The sequence below is a fragment of the Chrysemys picta genome, chromosome 8, assembly GCF_011386835.1.
Source record: "Chrysemys picta bellii isolate R12L10 chromosome 8, ASM1138683v2, whole genome shotgun sequence".
NCBI classification, from domain to species: Eukaryota; Metazoa; Chordata; order Testudines; family Emydidae; genus Chrysemys; species Chrysemys picta.
Window position 1 is genome coordinate 53623103 of NC_088798.1, and position 20869 is coordinate 53643971.

Consider the following 20869-nt stretch of genomic DNA (forward strand, 5'->3'; position numbering starts at 1 on the left):
CATGTATTAAGGGAGTAGATGAATCAACTGGAGATGGATGAGTCACAGAGAAGCATAATACATTGGTGTCCCAGATCTCTCACAAAAGTGGAATGTGTAGGAAAGGGGAAAAGTCACCAGCAGTACCCTCTTACCTCTTCAGTCTTGCTTGTATTAAGGGAAGAGGAAGGAAGACCCTAGTAATTGCCCTTGGAATATGCCCTGGTTTGTAACCTGGTAGTGCATTTGACCGCCTGTGTATCTTTAAATGTATAGTTTAGTGGGCTGTGGTCAGGACTAGTAGTCTGGAACTCCAGAGTTCTAATTCCAGCTCTCTTACATGGATTTTTTCTGTAACCTGGAGCAAATTATTTCACCTGTATGCATGAGTTTCCCCAAAATTGGGGTAGGGGAAATAATACTTATATCACATGTGTGACCAGATGAGTTGTGAAGACTCATTCATTAAGTTTTCTTGGTGACCTCCAATACTCTCTCTCTTAATCTGGACTAAGATGCAATACAACAAAAATCCTCTGACCCTATTTCATCATCACTTTTATTTCTGGCTATGATGAGATCCAGATCAGCCAGTTGCTGCAATGTAAAGTTTGTTATCCATTCTGATTAAAGTGCTCATGATTCTGAACTATGCAAGAGGATGCAGGCATCAATAACAAAATAAGTGTCCCTCAAATTTCTTTCCAAATGTCTTCCTGCCTGCTACCACCTAATTGTGACAAAACTGACTGCCAATGTGCAAAAAGTGAGGCAAGCATGCTCTCCATCCCAATGACTTTGCTTCTGGCGCTGCTAATTTTGGATGATATTAAAATATTTTACCCCAGGCACCCTAGACCTATGAAAGTTAGAATAAATAACTTGTGGATGAAGTTCAAGTGAATGTCAAGCTTCTTAATGAAGAGGTAACATGAAAGTATTTGGAGTTTTGTTGTTTTGATTTGATTGCTGATGAACCTATTCTCCAGAGCACTCACACATAGGTTTTAGTGGACATTACGAAAGAGAACTGTTGAGTTTCTGTTAACTTAATAACGACTAAGACTAGATCAAAGAACTGGCCTATCCTCTCTGTGGACTCCAGTGGAGAGTCCCCATGGTCCTTATGACTCCTGCATGAGGGAGATGGAGAAGAATGTGCCCTCAGGAATCACTCTAGGAGTTTGCTCCCAGAAGAACTCTAATTTAGGAAATATGTGAGCCAGTTTTGTGCCCCATAGATTTGGTCAATTTGGTCATATTCAGGCTTAATCTGCGACTTCAAGATCTACCTTTTAAATCACAGCCTGTTTTTGACCTTCATCCTCCTTAGAGTTAGAGAGGAGTCACTTACCCCAGCTGCAGTCTGTGCTCTCTAGTCTAGTGTTCATAGTGAAATGTGAACTGCTCAGGAAGTTATATGAAAAGGACATTAGGAACAGATTCTACCTTGATTTCTGTTCCGTGCAACCCTATTGAAACTCCCGTGATAACATCTGGATGTAGCTCAATGTAAAATTTAGCCTATCACAAAATTATGAGTCCATTAAACAGACTCTTATGAAATATCTTCACATTGAAGTAAAATTATAGAAATCACATAGGAATAAGTTAAATGGCAAATTTAGATGGACAATTAAGAACTTGAACAGAAACTGTCATTTTCTTTCCCTCTCCCCTGCTGGAGCAGAGGCATTAAAAGGGGGCATAAAAAAGTCAAATTTACATAAATATTCCAAACTATTTTGCTTTGCCTATGAAATCCAAAGAACAGCTTTGCTTCTGGAGGAGTACAAATTCTATGTCAAAGTCTTAAAATAAATGGCAATATTTCACCAGAAATTCTGTTTCTGCACAGGAAACAGATGACTTTCACACAATTCTAGTAGAGCACATTGGCTAATAGTCTCAAGGATTTCTTAATGTTTAGACATATGAAGAGAATGATTTGGGACCTATTTCAAATTACTCTCCCTCACGTGGATTCTACAGTGCAGTGACTGATTGGAATTACATCAGTGCAAAACCCACATTAAGATTGATTTGGGCTACAGACATTTTCTCTGATGTAACTATACTGTTGCAAATTCCTAACATGAACACATGTGTTAATGCAAAACAGGGATTGCACTAGTGCGACTTGCCCTGGCAACTTACTGAGGGCGAGCCCCACTGTACACTGGTTCAACACGTCTCTACTGGGGGTTTGTACTAGTGTAGCTTCCCTGGTTTAGCTTCACCTGTGGAAACAAATCTGCATAGGGATGGCTTCAGTGAGATCAGAACTAGTCCATTTCTCTCTGCCACCTCTTGTTCATAATAAAAGGTAAGTTAGAGTTAATTAGAGTATTACAGGAATATTCTCTTTATAAATGAAGATGATAGTTACTTTAAAACTAGGTCGTGTTTCTTATTATAACAAAAGGAAGAACTGTTTGTAGATGCGATAGGGAATGTTTAGGAAAAAGCACAGAGGCTGTCAGACTTAAATAGACACCATTTCCAGATGACATCTTGTGTATATTACACTGCAAAATCCCCATGGAAAATGGGAAAGCATGAGTAGACAGCTTTCAACTTTTAGTGTAGAATTTATCTCAGAGGACTGGAGGAAGGCAGACATTATGAAAGCAGCTGACAATATCCTATGAATTAACTCCTTTCACAGGTTTCCTGATTACATTAAGGAATTCACTAGATGTAACACAGGAAAATCCTAGTGAACCTAAGTACAGTTCAAGTAGTGTCAGTGTCTCTTCCCTGGAGATGGTCCCTCCACATCAGGATTGGGTCATGCTGGCATGACAGTCAGGGGGAACTTGTACAGCTATTGTCCATCCATGCCCCACCACCACATCTTTGCCACGCTCCAGGAGTTCGGGATGCCAGAGAACTTCCTTCGTGTGATCCGAGAGCTGTACGAGGGGTGCAGCACCACCATCCGATCGATGGAAGGGGAGATCGCCGAGATCCCGATCTGGAGTGGAGTAAAGCAGGACTGTCCCCTCAGCCCCATCATCTTTAACCTCGCCATGGAGCCGTTGCTGCAAGCGATCTCCAACGGCCCAGATGGCTTCATCCTCCACGGTGAGAGGGTGAGCGTCCTGGCTTATGTGGATGACCTGGTCTTGACCGCGGATGACCCACAGAGCCTCCAAGGTATGCTAGACGCCACCTCGAGCTGCCGACTGGATGGGGCTCCGCTTCAATGCGAAGAAGTGCGTAAGTCTGCACATTGACGGCTGCAAAAGGGACTCGGTGGAAGCGACAGGGTTCCAGATCCAGGATGAGCCCGTCATCCCCCTGGCAGAGGGGCAGGCATACCAGCACCTGGGCATGCTGACTGGTTTCCGTGTCCGGCAGACACCCGAGAACACCATCCAGGAGATCCTGCAGGACGTTGCCAAGATTGACGCCTGCCTGCTGGCACCGTGGCAGAAGATAAATGCCCTGAACACCTACCTGATCCCACGCATCTCGTTCACCCTAAGGGGATCCGCTGTGGTGAAGGTGCCCCTCAACAAGGCAGACAAGATCATCCGGCAGCTGTTGAAGAAGTGGCTGTTCCTTCCCCAGAGAGCCAGCAACGAGCTGGTCTACATCACCTACAGGCACGGCGGCGCCAACGTCCCCTGCATGGGAGACCTGTGCAACGTCGTAGTGATCACCCACGCCTTCCGCCTGCTGACATGTCCCGACGCCATGGTACGGAACATCGCGGTGAACGCCCTACGTGACGTGACAGAGAAGCGGATCGGCAGAGCCCCCTCCAGCCAAGACATCGCCAACTTCCTGAGCAGCTCCCTGGATGGGGAATTTGGATGGGACGGGCGCGACATCGCTTCACTGTGGTCCCGCACTCACAACGCCACGCGTCGCCTAGGGAAGCACATTGGCTGTGGCTGGGAGTGGTGCGAGGAGCGCCAGGAGCTGGGAGTCCTGGTGCCGCAGATCAGGTCCGATGACAACACCATCGTCACCCCGAGCGCCAGGGGCTTGCTGGAGAGGACCCTGAAGGCCACCATCCACTCGCTGTACATGGAAACCCTGAAGCGTAAACCGGACCAGGGTGACGCCTTGGAGTTGACCAGCAAGTGGGATGCCAGCAACCACTCCCTCGCAGGATGTGGCTTCACCCGTTTCACCAACTGGCGGTTCATCCACCGTGCCTGGCTCAACTGTGTCCCGCTCAACAGAGCCTTCTGCCACGGGAACCGAGACAAGCGTTGCAGGAAGTGCGGCTACTCCAACGAGACCCTACCCCACATCCTGTGCAGCTGCAAACCCCACTCCAGAGCCTGGCAGCTGCGCCACAACACCATCCAGAACCGCCTGGTGAAAGCCATCGCACCACGCCTGGGGGAGATCTCTATGAACTGTGCCCTCCTCGGTACTGACAGCCAGCTACGACCTGACATCGTCGTCACCGACGAGGCCCAGAAAAATATCATCCTCGTCGACGTCACGGTCTCCTTTGAGAACAGGACCCCAGCGTTTCGCGAAGCCTGAGCTCGTAAGCTGGAAAAGTACACCCCCCTGGCCGACACCCTGAGAGCAAAGGGCTACGAGGTGCAGATGGACGCCCTGATCGTCGGAGCCCTGGGCGTCTGGGACCCCTGCAACAAGCATGTGCTGCGGACCTGTAGGATCGGTTGATGCTACGCACGGCTCATGCAGCGCCTCATGGTCTCAGACACCATCCGATGGTCCAGGGACATCTACATCGAACACATCACCGGCCACCGACAGTACTAGGAGGCGTGAGCCAGAGTGACATCGTTCTCCCAGTACGAGAAAGGGACCAAGAGACTTCCTCCGTTGGATCATATGAACTGGAACCATAAACTCCCTGAACATTAAATCTCACCAAATGAGGGTCAATCTATCCTCATCATCATATCCACTCATTATACTCCACATCTGAACATAGCCACTTCATAAACTTCATACCTTCACATCTCAATGTCTGTACGTTGACCCATCAACCTTTTGCCCCCAACTGGGGATATTTCAGATTATGTATTCCTTATGCCACCCGATCTTAAACCAAATTTTGCACCCCTCGATAATCTGTACATTATTTCCTGATAACCAGAAACTTCTATGCTTAAACTCTGTACCGTTCACTTTTTTTTTAATCATCATCTTAATAAAATGTTTAATTCTGTGGATACAGGAGTTCTTCATGTGCCCAGTGCTCTCGGCCAGGTATCTTTCACAAGCACCCAGGGCCGGCTCCAGGCACCAGCTTGCCAAGCAGGTGCTTGGGGCGGCCACTCTGGAGAGGGGTGTCACGTCCAGCTATTTGGCGGCAATTCGGCGGACGGTTCCTCACTCCCACTTGGAGCGAAGGACCTTCCACCGAATTGCCGCCGCAGATCGCGATCGCAGCTTTTTTTTTTTTTTTTTTTTGCCACTTGGGGCGGCAAAAACCCTGGAGCCGGCCCTGCAAGCACCAAATTCCTTTTTAAAGCCAAGAGGGACAAATACTGATCTCATTTACACTGGTGTAAAATCAGGGCCTCTCCAGCAGTCAGATTCCCTAACTCCCAGGCACATTCTTTAGCCAGAAGACTATCTTCATTAAAGGCATGCTTTTGTGTTGTGGCTGCACCAAGAGTTATTCATTGATAGATAAGTAGATTTTTATAATTGGTGTTAAGAATTGAGTTTTACTAATATTGAACACCAGCATGTGCACTGAGAAATAGGCGCTCTTAACTCATAGTATCAAGGGGATGGAAGTTCAGAAACCAATAAGTCTGTCCAGATTGGAATGGAACTGTTAAGGGCCTTGTGATTAATTTAAAGGTAATTAAATTGATTAATATTGTAAAGAAGTGGGAAACAATTGGTATAAATAAATGGAGACTTTTAAGCTGGGAGAAACAAGTGCTATTGAAATACTAAAGGGTTTGGTGCTGGTGTTAAGAATGGGCTAAAAGTTTTGGATTTAAATAAGAGCCATACAAAGTTCAAGCCCAAACCAAAGTTTTTCTGACCTTCAAAAACGTTTGGCTAATATTTGTTCTTTTCATGGACTTCCAAGTTATAGACAGAAATGGAAAGGTTGAAATAACTGGTTCTTGCAATATTTCTAGCTTAACTGGAAGAGACAAGTATTACCCAAAATATTGCAGCATAGCCTATTTTAATGAGATTTCTTTTCCAGTTTTGAAGACTCATGAGATTCAGGCAAGCATCCAATTTTTTGGATGTTTATCTGAACCTAGAACTAAATTCACCAGGGGCGTAGGGAGAATTTGACCCCAAATCCGAGCTCTGAAATTAGAGAAGGAAGATATAAAACCATGGGTATAGGTAACATTAAAGTTCATCATTTGACCTCATCTGTATCACATTAGGATCCTGTGGTGGTTTCAGAGCTTAGGTATTGTTTAAAAAATGTATTCCCAATGCTAGCTGTATTGATGGCAGGCAAATACTACACAGTGTTTAACTTAAATTTTTCCTATTCCTGTTTTGTCAGTTTAGTTATCTTCTCTTAATTTTCTTTTATTGGTTATGACACTTTCATCATGGGTCACTGCTTCTTTCTCAACATTTTACAGTGATAACTTTAGTGGCATTCAGAGTATGCAGTGCTCATTGTTTCAGACATGTATTTTTGTCTGGGATTTGCGTTGTTAAAGTAAACATTTTCTCAGTTTTTTGCAGACTGAGAATCATATGAGGAACGAAGGAAGGGATTTTCAAAAGTGCCTAAGTGGTTTAGGAGCTGACCTAAATGGGGGGTGCTTTAGAATATCCTACCCAAAAGCTGTAGTGTGTAAAGAAAGCTAATGACGCTGGAGATTTCTCCAGTGAAGAGGAAGAAACTTGGTAGCATCTTTAAATCCTAAAGACCAAGTTCTGGCTCTACTTACAAAACGTGTGTGTGTGTTTGTATAGTGAGTCTCTGAATTTTTCTTTCTGTGCACGGCAAATGCAGGCAGAACTGCCAGGATGGGAGAGTAGTGGGGGCTGCTACAGCTGGTGCTGAAAGGAGCAATATGTGTTACCAAGTTCCTGTTTGCAGGTGTCCTTAGCTTCCAAGCCACCTTACAGCACCTCTAAGGAGTGCTACTAGGCATGCCAAGCCTTGATATAGCACTGCAGAGTAAAATCTGCCTGTTCTTACAGAAGTGCAACTGTGGCTGTGAGGAAAAGTTTGCCTGCATCGCTTAGCACCCCTAACACACTTTTACTCAACATGAGACAGAATTTAGCCCTAGCTATGGCAATTTATGATTTTTTAGGATATGCAAATTAGAGGGGAAACAATGGCGTGAAAGCCTTCAGGGTAGCCCAAGAGAGATTAATAAGGAAGCAATGAATTTCAGAGAACAAGCTGTGCTCTACTTAAAGTGCTGTATAACCTGTTTATCTTAATAAAAGCAAGTACATTTAATTTGTCTTGGGGAATGAGTTTCAACTATTTGAGCACATAAGGACATGCTATATACCCTAGTTCAAATTACTCACAATTTTCATAAGAGTGTCCAGCACACGATTCACACTTAATATACCCCAGACACTCGTTTTAGCAAATATCCAAAACATAAGCCCAAAGGAAGACAAGGTGTACAAGATGAGGTAGGGTGCTCTGTTAAAATGTGTTCAGTTAATAAATTAAGAAATATGTAGAGTGAGTTCTCAAAGTGTCATGGTTTTGTTAAAGCACCATGGAGGGGATGGGGTGTATTGGGTTTGAGGAGGAATTCTGATAACACAATCTCTACGCAAAAGAATAAATGGACACAAATCTGACACCAGGAATCATAACATTCAAAAACCAGTGGGAGAACACTTCAACCTCTCTAACCACTCAATGACTGACTTGAAGGTGGCAATTTTGCAACAAAAAAACTTCAAAAACAGACTCCAAAGAGAGACTGCTGAACTTGAATTAATATACAAATTAGATACAATTAACTTAGGTTTAAACAGAGACTGGGAATGGTTGGGTCATTACTCTAATTGAATCTATTTCCCCATGTTAAGTATCCTCACACCTTCTATGGGTCATCTCAATTATCACTTCAAAAGTTTTTTTTTTCCTCCTGCTGATGATAGTTCATCTCAATTGATTGGCCTCTTACAGTTGGTATGGCTACTTCCACCTTTTCATGTTCTCTGTATGGATAAATATTTTCTTTCTGTGTGTTCCATTCTATGCATCAGATGAAGTGGGCTGTAGCCCACGAAAGCTTATGCTCAAATAAATTTGTTAGTCTCTAAGGTGCCACAAGTACAGCTCTACCCTGATATAACACTGTCCTCGAGAGCCAAAAAATCTTACCGCGTTATAGGTGAAACCGCATTATAGTGAACTTGCTTTGATCCACCAGAGTGCGCAGCCCTGCACCCCCGGAGCGCTGCTTTTCCACGTTATATCCGAATTCGTGTTATATCGGGTCACGTTATATCGGGGTAGAGGTGTACGCCTGTTCTTTTTGATAACACAAAGGAGAACTCTTCAGCCTCCATTCCAACTTCCTGGATTTTGATGGTTCTTATTCTCTTGTTGGATTCTGAAATCCAAACCAATTAGCTGATGATGGATGGAAAGAAAAAGAAGGGTTTGGATTAAAAAAAATTCCAAGAACCCATAATCTGCTCCACTGAGAATAACAAACTGCAGATGTAAGAAATTTAAAAGAGCGTATTTCAGAAAGAAAAGAAACCACCTTTCATTAGTTGGGAATTCTAGATCCCTCCCTGCCTCGAAGGGATCACCAGTGTATGTTTCTAATACAATGGCATTTGTTCTTGTTCTTAAAGATATATTGTTGTTTGCCTTTAAGGCTTTGCAACACAAAAGAGCAATGCAGGCTTTCTTTTGTGAAGTGAATCCTGAAGACTTGTGCAACCTTAGCAGAGTTTATTCTCCATAATGTAAATCTTCAGTGAAGGAAAAACATCCATCAGTGCAGAGTATTGTCATCCAAATTGTGTAGAAAATCCCTCAACCTCCATGGCTGACTTTTGTTCTTGTTTGTAAATTCAGCTTTGATTAGTCTTCCATTGATTAGTCTTCCATATCACATTCTGTTAGGATAAACATTATTCTAGAAGAGTTAGGTTTCAAAACACATTTCATTTGTAAAGGCGGGTGTTGCAGTGTAGCCAAACAAACCAAGTGGGAAACTTGGCTCTGCTTGATATAAACAACTCCAAAAAAGAAAGAAGCACTAAATTTGGGAAAGAACTTGGGGAACTCGTTCCTTAAGTGTTCTGATAAGGCTGAGAAAACAAAGTGGTTTGATCTGTATTTATACCACAGTATCATTTCATAGGAAGGGTTACCCTTTACTTGTACTTCAATCATTTATATTTTCAGATAACACAGTCTTGTCGTGAACAAACTAAAAAAGTTTACATGAACAGTACATCAGGGGCATACTCCTACTCCCACTGAAGCTCGTGTCAAGACTCCCATTCATTTGAGTGGTGCAGGATCAAGTTTTAATTTAGTTTGAGATTCTGAATGACACTTGAATGACACATTGTCTTCTCTTTTCTTATTATGAGGAGTTTATTCTAGCATAATGATAACATACAACAGGTGGTGCAGGAGTTGAAATAAACACAATAGAAATATGGTAATTGCTCATTGGTTAATGTTGCAGTTGATTATATCATGCCTCATACATATCACAGACATAGAAGAAATATATGACATAATCTTCATATGATAAATTGAATTAATCCTAGATCTTTGGCTACCTCACATGCACCTGGCCTACTAATTTCTCTCTGCTTTGTATACACCAAACCTCTGAGCCACTTCAGTCACTGTTGAAAAGTTCTCCCAAACACAGCCTGTTGGAGGGAGATTTACTATTTTCTCCCCAGAGGTAGAATTTATTCCCTTACTTTCATAAGTGCTGGAACTAGGGGTGCTGGGGGTGCTGCTTCACCCCCTAGCTTGAAGTGGTTTCCATCATATACAGGATTTACAGTTTGATTCAATGGCTCTCAGCACCCCCACTATACAAATTGTTTCAGCACCCCTGCTTACTTTCCTCCCTCCCCCTGAAAAAACTACTAGTCCAAGATGCAGACTGGTGGATTTAAGGTCCAGTATCTTAGACCCTGTGTGACAGAGCAACTTGACATTGGAAGTTTGGCGTCTCAGAGAAGAAAAAAAATAAGTTTTTAACAAGCAGGGCTTATTCCTCTATTTGTTTGTTAGGCCTCCAGTCTAGGTGGGTCAGGGCTCCCCTTTCATGCCAGTGTAACTAGGCTAAGATGGTCCAGTTTCAGGAAAAAGACTATGAAGCAGGCCCTGGGAGGCTTGTCAGTGAAAAACAGGTATGTTTCATTGACAGAGTGGGAAAAATGATGCCTACCTGTCAATCTTCTTTTTGCAAAGCATACTGGGAAGGGGTAGAGTCTGGGGCCCTATAAAATGCAGACTCTTGACAGTCAGCACCTTCTGCTGTCCTGGAGGTCTCCTGTGTGAAAGACCTTTTTAGTTCTATATAGATGATTCTGAAAACTGTCTTACTGACCACTTTGGGGTAACTCTTTTATGTAATCTTTTGTCTGGGAGCCATAGGGGATATCCTGCAAGGTTGCTGAGTGCCCTTAACTCCCTTTGAGGTCAATGGAGCCCACAAGACTGGGCCCTTTGAGACTGTCGGACCAAAGAACACCCAGGCTCAATTTCCTAGTGAAAAGACTGTCTAACTGACAGATCTGAAAATTTAACTCAACCTGGGATCTGAGAGTCCAGCTGGATCTTTCCTGCTCATATGACCATCCTCAACAATAATGATCTCACAGGCTACCTCTGCGGCTTCACTCTATGCAGAGGAATTGTGCACCTGTGACGCGGTTGTTTTCAGTGGAATTGTGGAGCTGTAACTGTCTTCTGTGTGGTTGTAGAGGTATAAAATGAGAGCAGAATCGAGTCCTTCAGTTGGAATTTACTCTGCAGTGCTATTGATGCCCAAGTAGGAATGGAATCCAGCTCACGCTTAGCTGAGCTGGTTCTGCAGGGTGAACAGGAGTAAAAATTTTATTTAAAGTCAGCAGATATGGCTCTCGGTACATGCAGGGAGAAGATATGAGTAAGAAGGTGCCATTTGTGCCATTCTCACTTTATAGAGTAGACTCACCAAAGCCTGCTTAATGGCAACTTCTTTTTCTCATAGCTTCCCCTGCTCTCCCGTTAGCAGGAAGTTTTATGTGACTTGCAACTAGCTGAAAATAAAATTGCCAGAGCAGGAGTGTTTGGGGTTTTTTATGTCTTTACATGCTCTGAGAGAGAAAGAACTACCTTAATTTCTTGATTCTTGCATAGAACCTAACTGGATCTAGGCATATAGGACAGAATTACTTCCAGTTACTCTGGAAAGCCTTTCAGATGGGCTTCTGAGTCTAGAGAGCTGCTGGCCCACAAATACATGAAGGATTAGAAAGGAAGTCAAGGTGGGCTCACTGGATGATGGCTGCTAAATTCAAGTCAGCTCTCAATACCAAGCGTCATGTTATAATAACAAAACGTCGTTGTGGATAGGATTTTCAGAAGTGCTATGCCCTAGTTTAATTACACTTTCATTGCTGTGGAACTACCATTGACTTCAGTGGGAGCAGACCAGACCATAGTGTTGAACACTTTTGCAAGTTCCACCCACCTTGCAGCAGCAGTTTGCCCTGAGCCCCCAGCAGAGAAGTTGTTCTGTCTCATTTGCAGAAGGAAATAAAGTACTCACAAGTGCTAAAATATTAAATCTCACACTTTTAAATGTCAAAATGTCCTAACTCTGTCTCTGGAAAATACAGAGATTTTTTTTTCACCCAATTTATATTTAAAAAAAATCTTGAATTATTTTAAACATCAAAATTAAGTGAAAAAATTCTGGGGAATGCATTCATTTTTAAAAACTTTGTTCCCAACTAGAGCAAGACTAAAATAGAGGCTGGTGGATGAAGTTTTGTATGGTTATACATTTCCAGTAACAACATATATGACAAAACCTTTAGAGTACATCCAATCTGCTATGGACTTGTGGCCAGTTCTATAAAATGCGGAGCTGGTAGGAAAAATTCCTATTAAAGTTTTTTTATGTCAGAATTTGCCAATTTGTCAAAATTGAAACCTTTTTGGGGAGATGGTTTGATTTTGAAAAAGTTCTGAGCTGGAACTCTGCCAGCCAACCCACCTGCTGGACTGTTTTTGAAGTCAGGGACCCCAGAGCTCCTAGGGTCTGTGGTTCTGGGGCAGTCTGCCATGTGAATTACCCCAGAACCAGGGTTCTGTTTCCTTTCATGGAGAAGCTTGAAATTACTGGATTTTGTTCCAAATTGGAGCTAAACCAAAATTTCAAAATATCAAAATCCTCCACGAAAGGGAGTTAGTTACCTTTCTTCACCCAGCTCAAATAAATATCTTTGTAACTGAGCCTTCATAGTATCTCTAAAGAGGCATTGTTGTCTAGCATGCAGACTGAGAGACAGGAGTGCTAGGTTCCCAGTTCTTCAACTGCCCACTGAGTCACCTTGGGCAAATCATCTAACTTCTGTTTTAGTTTCCTTGTCTATGAAGTAGGATAATCTTATTTTCTTCCCTCACAGGAATGTTGAATTTTCATTTATTATTTGTAAAGAGCTTTGAGATTCTCATATAGGAGATTATAGAAGTACAACGTAGCAGTATTAGTGCTGATGATATCTGGAGTCCAAAAGTAACTGAAATCTGTTAAAAAAAACATTTCCCCATAGAGTGTGTCTGTGTCGTGTTTATGAGAAGAGACCACAATGGCTAAACCTAGAAAGTGTCCTTTTTAAAAAGATTGGAGAAAGGTTTCTGAGCCAGCAATACAATCTGTGACATGTGACAAAGCTGGCTAATTTGCATGAACATCCCCCAGTATCTCGTGAATATCTTTTTTTTGGCTTGAAACCCTTATCTTCCTGCTAAGGTACATCGGCTGTTCTGAGACACTATGTCATGAGAATGGTAAGATAGCATCTTATAGGGAAATACATTTTAGTAAGTTTTAAGAAAAAGATTAGATAGCTATAGTGTATGAATAAGAACACCATTTGCAGTAGATTGTGTAAAATAACAATTTGGGGCACAAATGGCTCACCAACTGGAATCAAGAAGAAACTTCCATTGTGTTTACAGTATCACACAGTTGAGTACATTATAGGTTTCTGGCTTGCTCTGAAGCAATGAGCATTGGCTGCTGTTAGACAGTATGTTGATATGGTTTGTACTGCTATTCCTAAAATGAATATAAATTAAATGTAATTATTCTCATATGTTCTGTTTCAGGGAAAACCCAGGCTGTAATCAAAAACTTCAGCCCACACTACCAACGCCAGTATGCTGTTGCTTTTTGTAAGCACATACAAAATGAACTGGAACAGCACCGAAACTTCCAGTCTCAATTCCTGAAAACCAAGGTAAGAGGAAATCTTGGAGGAATCCTAGGTTCTATGATGTTGCTTGATAGCTCTGCCCTGCTAGCACAGAAACAGCCAGACCTTATTAGCATAACTATCTTAAATATACACAAAATGCACTCAGAAACTCAAGATTACATCTGTAACCAAAAGAGGCAGAATTTCAGAAGTGCTGAACACCTGCAACTCCAGTTAAAGTCAGTGAGAACAGCAGATACTCAGGACCTCTGAAAATCAGGGCCAACTAACTGTGACATATATATAAGAAATAAATAATGTATTTCCATTTTCCTTACTTATATTTTTGGCTATCTTTTTAATGGCCTATAAATTTGGACACAAAACATCTTGAGTGCATCTCTTTTACAGTTAAACTCATGTATGTTTAAAGCTATGATGTGTGCATGATTGGATAGATCTGTAACAAACTTGCAAGTGCAGATGCAGTTAGCCTCCCAGCCAGAACTGTTTTCTTTTTGCACATGGTAAAAATGTTAAAGATGTGTATAAGTGTGATTTCAATTGCTGTGTTTGAGGCCTTTTGAAAATTTGGCTCTGTTTTGTGGTTTAGACATGAAGTAACTTGTATTACCTTTTTGGGGAAGAGAATATTTTGGAATAAGAAAAATACTGATATGAAACATACGTTTCAACAGGGATCAGATTTGGTGTGGAGGGGAGGAATAGTGGGGCTCTGATCACTTGGAAAGTTTTGTAGGTATCTCAGGATAAAGTCGATACGTAATGGTTAAGGCTGCGAGTCTGTCACGGAAGTCATGGATTCCATGTCTTTCTGTGATCTCCATGACTTCTGCCGCTGGCAGGTGTGACTGACCCCAAGGCCAGCCGCACTCCTCCCCACCCCCCATAACAATGGCGCTCCAAGGCTGCCCCCCGCCAGCAGCGTCGGTGGCAGTCCTGGGCCGGTGGGGCAGTTCCCTGCCAGCAGTGGAGGTCCCATGCTGCCCCCCCCCCCCCCAGCACCAGTGGGTACCCCGGAGTCTCTCCCCCCAGCACCAGCAGGTGCTCTGGAGCCCCTCCCCCCAGCACCAGCGGGCGCTCCGGAGGCCCTCCCCCCCAGCACCAACAGGCATCCTGGACACCCTCCCCCCCAGCACCAGCAGGTGCCCCAGAGTCTCTCCCCCCAGCACTAGCGGGTGCCCTGGAGGCCCCCGCCCAGCACCAACAGGCATCCCAGAGGCCCCTCCCAGCACCAGCGGGTGCCCCAGAGCCCCCCCTCCAGAGCCGCAGCTGTGCCCCTGGAGTTCCACAGAACACCAAAAATTTAGTCAGGGGTATAGTACAAGTCATGGCCAGGTCACGGGGCTGTGAATTTTTGTTTATTGCCTGTGACTTGCTCATGACTAAATCTGAGCCTTAATTATGGTGGACGTTTCTGTGGGAGAGTTAGCCAAATCTGTAAACCATGCCTGCAGGATTCCATAGGAAAGGCCAACACTTGTCAAACTAATTCATGGAATAATCTAAAGAAGCATGTATGTACGGTTTTGATAAGGGAAGGAAATTCAGAGACGTTGACCATAATTGAGAGATAGGTGCTAACCTAAACATTTCACTAGAATTGGCCTGAAATCACAAGTCCTCGCCTTGAGAGATGTGAAACCTCATAGTTTATACTATTTATGTTGGTTGGCTAGGCAAAGAACCAGCACTCAAACACAAGCATTGCCCTTCGAAAAGATATATATGTAATAGGGACAGCAAAGCCAAAAAAAGTATAAATGAAAGAAACGTGAAATATTTTATGCCCATAGAATTGATTCTTTCAATCATAAAGTTAGTCTCCAAAATAAAATAGTCTTTTAACACGTAATGGAGAAGCACCTGGGAACAATGGGCCAGCTCTGCTGCAGAACTGACATCTAAAACAAAAGATTATTAATGAACTTGCTAATATTACCACCATGAAAACTGAAAGGTTAATAAGAACTCCTCTGCCACAGAAATCTAGAAATAAGTTTGGAGAGAATTAGGCCCACTAGCGCCCAACCCTCTGAAGTCATATGAATTCAATCACCTGGGTTGCATCTACTTGATTCAAACAGATGATCCTTACTCTGAATTTCAAGAGAAGGCCCAAAGAGCTCCCAAATGGTCCTTGCTAATATGCCCTCTGGAAAATGTAGAAGGAAAACCTTCAGAATAGCCAGTATTTGTGCAAAATGCTTTCAAATCTGATCACTTTCTTTTTAGCCCCCTGTGGAATCTGGGATGATCTTGTATGAAGCAGAGTTGTTGCATTTTGCTGAAGATCTGAAGAAATGGAAGGAGAGATATATTGTGATCAGAAACGACTATGCAGTGCAAAGCTTTGAGAGCAAAGAGGTAAAGCTTGTCTAGGGTGACCAGATGTCCCAATTATATAGGGACTGTCCCAATATTCGGGCTTTGTCTTATATAGTGTTACCCCCCCATCCTCTGTCCCAATTTTTCACACTTGCTATCTGGTCACTCTAAGCTTCACTCTCGCATGTTACTGCTTCCGTGTGGAGTTGGTAACATATGACTGGGTCTGTTACACCTCATTCTTTCTGTTAGATTTAAAAAAATTACTGAACTCAATATTCCCAAACTTGTCGATAATCTGAATAGGAGTGGATTCTAGGCTAATGCAGATGCTGTTTTATTATGAATGGATCAAATTCTGTGCTCAGATAAGCAGGTGCAACATCCATTAAGCACTTTTCATCTATCAAACATTTTGCAAGTATTTACAATTAATCTTCACAACACTTCTGTCTTCCCCATATATATCCATCTATCAACATTTCTAAGGGGTCTATCACTGTAGTACCTAACCAGTGTTTCTGGAACTGGAATTTAACTAGCAATTTTTCTGTTGATTCCCATATACCACCATGCAGCTTTCTGTTTAGCCGGAATGTTGGCCCTGCAATAGTGCCAATGTCCAAACTAGTTTTAGCCATCAAACTAAGTAGATATAGCTTGAAAGTTGCACAATACCAGATAAGCAGTACCAGAGGGCCATTTTTGTACACATTTTGCTGACCTTTTTACACTTAAACATTATTCAGATTTGATGCTTTCAGGAAATAGATCTGAATTTAGCCCACCCAAACTGCTGTCTTTAGGGAGGATCTATGTACTAGTTCCATGTAAATGAATTGGGGACATGTTATAGGCTGAGACTACCATTTTTAAAATCTTTATTTTGATTCTCTCTCTCTCATGTCCCTCCTCCCCCAGGCTTACCAGAAGGGAGTCAGCCCTAAATATCGTATTCTTCCTGCAGGAGGCAAAGTACTGACCTCAGAAGAAGATTACAATTTGCTGTCTGATAAGCATTTTCCAGACCCAGCTGGTAAGCACTGTCAAAAACTGAAATGCCCAATCTCAACCACTTTTTCCACAGCCTTTTTTTAGATCTCGAGGCTATGTTTTAAGCAGTGTAACAGAAGATGAATGCTCCATGTTTTCCATTATCGAAACATAATTCCAGAAGACCACATACTACATGCTATTAATTAATGAATAAGTACTGGATACTTGTTGTCATGCTGTCACTACAAAATAGTTTTGTGAACTGCACAAAGCAAAACCACAAGCAGACTAGAAAACACCACTTCTATATTTTACTTATCCCATCCTTGGATGTCAATTGTCTCCCTTTAAAGGCACTTCATTGGGTGTCCCACACACAAATAGAAGGGAAGTTGTTAATTGTAGATAATAGCTCCACATTACTTTGTATAGCTTATACACCACAATTATTTTTCCTCCCATGAAGAGGAAGAAAGCTCTAAATCTAAGGGGCCAGATGTGGATTTGGAACAGCTAAGGAGGGGTATAAGGAACACAGGTGTCTTTCCATTGCCTTTCTGACCTCTAAGTCTTTTCAGTGCTGCTCTAACTTGTGATTGTTGGCCCAGGATTGCCAGGGACAGCATGCGTCAGTCATGCCCTGTCATGGTCCTGGAACACCTGCTAATACAAATAAATAATACTAGTAATCATACACCAGCTTTAGGGCATCTGGGGACTCTCCTATACAACGACTTCCTAGCTGTCTTTTTCTGGCAGCTCTGTCCCCTTTGTGCCAGCCAAAGATCTGGCTTTGTGAGTTTAACATCTTTACTCCAAGCAAAGTCTCTAAAGAGACCGTTAATGGAATTGCCCGTTGCACACTGCAAAGCATAGATACAATGACTTTTATTCTACTTAACTATAAATGGAGTTCTACAATATCTGTGTGTGGTCCAGATAGAAACATAAACTGATGTTTTAAGGGACTTTGGACCTTCTTTGATCTGTCCAAGAGCACAGAATTGCACAGAGCTTTCCGAAGACAGTGCATCGGGGCTTAAATGGAAGGAAAACTGGGGGTGAGGAAATGCACACTCTTTCTTTTTGCTTAAATATAATTTGCTCAATACATTATACAGAGGAGACAGTAGGGAAAGAAATGAAAATTCCCCATGCTTAATTTTTTTTACCATGAAAGCCCTGCTGCCTAGCCTTTATAATCCATCAAAAATTATGATTCTCCAAGGTGCTTAAACTTTGCCCATCTGAGGGCTCTATCTAACTTGAATACAAACATGTGCCCCTGTAACATGGAAGTACCATCTGCAGAGATTGCAGGTCCCAAGCATGCAATGTGCAACATGATCTGAATGATCATTTGCTTGGATCAAGATGGACCATTTCATCCTGAGACCTGTACTTTTCCTAGGCCAGACCTCCATGATAAAGAAGAAATGTTGTTTGAGAACCTTAATGGATTTATTTCTCCTATAGCTTTAAACACAAGGTAAAAATGTTTGTTAAACTGGCTAGAAAAGCCCAGAAACTTGTTTTAAACCAGATATTTCTATGTATGTATGTATGTATGTATTTATTTAGCTTCTAATGAGAAGGAAAATGCCCAGGCATTTGTTCTCCTGCCAAAAGAGTTTCCAGTTTACCTGTGGCAGCCCTACCTCAGACACAGTTACTACTGTTTCGAGGATCCAGAAGCTCAGAAACAATTTAGTGCAGTGCTGAATGACTGTGTCAGACACTTAAACCAAGGTAAGTACAACAATGGCTTCCTCTTGTGCACCCATTACTTGTGGTTAAGCCTGATTAGCCTGCTGTAAGATCCATCTTGTGGAAAAACAAAATATTATGGGAGTCCCATTCTGTCTCAGAGGTGCTTCCCTGTAAGTGCCTTGAGTAAAATCTGTATTAATATAGATAATTTTCTTTCAGTGCTACAGCTAAATCTGGTTAAAGTTAAGCTATATTTTAGCAAGTGTGAGCACATTACATTTTAGTAAGATTCAAGCAGTTATTCAACATGGCTTTTAAAAATTGTAGTGTGCTTGGATGCAAAACATGTTAGCCTCTTTGAAATGGTGTTCCAGTCCCTCATGGGAATTTAAAACCTGTACCATAAAGTAAAATCATCCAAAGAGTTTATTGGACTCCTGCTATATTATGTATACATGGTCTACCGGACCATCTATGATGTATCCTGGCCACAAGATGAGAATCTGATGCATGCTATTTAACACTATCAAATTTTTGGTCAAATGTTATAGAAATCATATGTTAGAGATCACATTGAGATCATGATGGTGCATCAATGGTGATGTTAGAATTTATGTTTTCTTTGGGGGATGTTCATCCCTCTACTGATAGCCGCGCAAGGGCTATGCACCAAGTAAGGCCTCCTGGTAGAACCTGAGTGGTGCATTCACTCTGTGATTTTTCTCAATATTTGGGTCTAAAAGGCTGTTTTAAAACTATGAGTTCACTATGAGTATAATTGGTGGGAGTATTTTTTTACATTGACTTCAGTGGGAGCAGAATCAGTATCTGCATAAAAAGAAATTTAAAATCTTTGAGACAGCTGGGCTGAGGTGGGTATCCAAAGGGAGGGAGTGCCACAGCCAAAGGATTACTATATCAAATGCTTGTTTACTTGTTGTTCTAGCTTGTGAAGATAAAACCCCTGGAAGATGGCTGGGGCCAAATCACACATAATTGTCAGAGCAAGACTTAATGAATAATGATCAAATATAGCCAGATCCCTCACTGTCCAAAAACTAAACTGGATTACCTTAAAACATAGTAACTTCTCTCTTAAAATAAAGCGACCTCTCTATAGGCAGCCACTGAAGAGAATATAAGGTCCACAGATGTCTATAGTGCCTTTACTGCATCATGCCTGAAAGTTCTCTCTTGAAAGTTGTGCTTGCTTTGCAATTTCAACAAAAGTAAAATGTTGGCTCGTTTACAGTGAGGTGTCAGTTGAGGATACTTCTTAAAGGCTTGCCAAAAAGATGAAGAAGTCCTGACCTCACCAGTTTCATAAGGAGTTCTTAGAGCCGCTAATGGTTTTCATGGGGCAGTATTAAGAGGTTACAATATAGTCACTACTGAAAAATGTCAGCATTTAACAGCTTCCATATAGTGCTATTGAAGACCTCAGTATTTCTATATATTTAAGATTAGAAATAGCTGCAGTATATCAGCTACCGTTGTTTGTTAATGGTAAATGTCTGAATTCTAGTGGTGAATGTATGTGAAGTTTCCACTGCATAAACGTTCGCTGAAGGTACAATATTATTGATTTATTTTTTCTCCAGGAACCTTTCTGAAAATACTAGGGTATTGCATGTTAATAATCCAAAACACTGCAGCTTACAGGAACAATTACGCACTAGGTTTTTTGGGGGGCCATTAGTGCACAATACTGCAGATATTTTCTCATAAGAAACACTTCCAACCTCCAGAGGCTGTCTTTCCCTCTCCGAATGAGTTTTGACCATTAGTATCTAAAGAAATGACCAAGGGACAAAAGTGTTCATTTAACAGCAAAAGACAGCTTCATTCCTGTCTTCATTCAGGGCTCAGTCCCACTTCTCACTTACTGAGATGCATATTGCAATATGTGTCTAACTGATTTTTTAAGATATGCAACTGTTTGCACCCATGAACTCAATGGTGGTCATAGGCAGTCACATAATCCCATGAACACCTGGGGGCTCTATGCCTCACCAGTAAACAGATGTCATGGACTCTCTCAAGGTCCTGCAGCCTTCCTCTAGGGACTAGGCATGGGTGGTCAGACCTAATGGTCAGAGTCAGGAGCATGGAACCAGAGCTGGGGTCAGACCCAGGTGCCAATCCAAGGGTCAGAGATGGAGACAGAGTCAGGTACCAAGCCAGGGGTCAGAGCTGAAGTCAGCATCCAGTGTAGGTTATAGGATCAGGGACCTGGAGCAAGGCAAGAAAGCAGGAACCAGGAACAGACCAGGTCTGGGATTAGGAGGGCAGGAATGGACAGGAACAGGCTGGGAATCAGGCAAGTAAGCAGGGTCCATAGCACTAGCTAGTCAGGGATTCACCTAGTTGCTCAGACAACTTCCTGTGCCTCTTTCAGGTTTTAAGTAGTGCATCTCAGCCAATCAATGAGGCTGGGTTTCTCCCCCAATCAGGA

General features: G+C 42.4%; 1 protein-coding gene across 2 annotated transcripts in view; it reads left to right on the plus strand.

The window, feature by feature from the left end:
• Nucleotides 1-20869, plus strand: part of NIBAN1 (niban apoptosis regulator 1) — a 123123-nt gene that overhangs the window by 41430 nt on the left and 60824 nt on the right. The window contains exons 2-5 of one of the 2 annotated variants that reach the window (XM_005290712.4): nucleotides 13271-13401; nucleotides 15616-15747; nucleotides 16630-16744; nucleotides 18286-18453. In XM_005290712.4, the coding sequence (XP_005290769.2) occupies nucleotides 13271-13401; nucleotides 15616-15747; nucleotides 16630-16744; nucleotides 18286-18453 (546 nt within the window). The remainder of the gene's footprint in view (nucleotides 1-13270; nucleotides 13402-15615; nucleotides 15748-16629; nucleotides 16745-18285; nucleotides 18454-20869) is intronic. The other variant, XM_042851281.2, reaches the window with a different exon arrangement.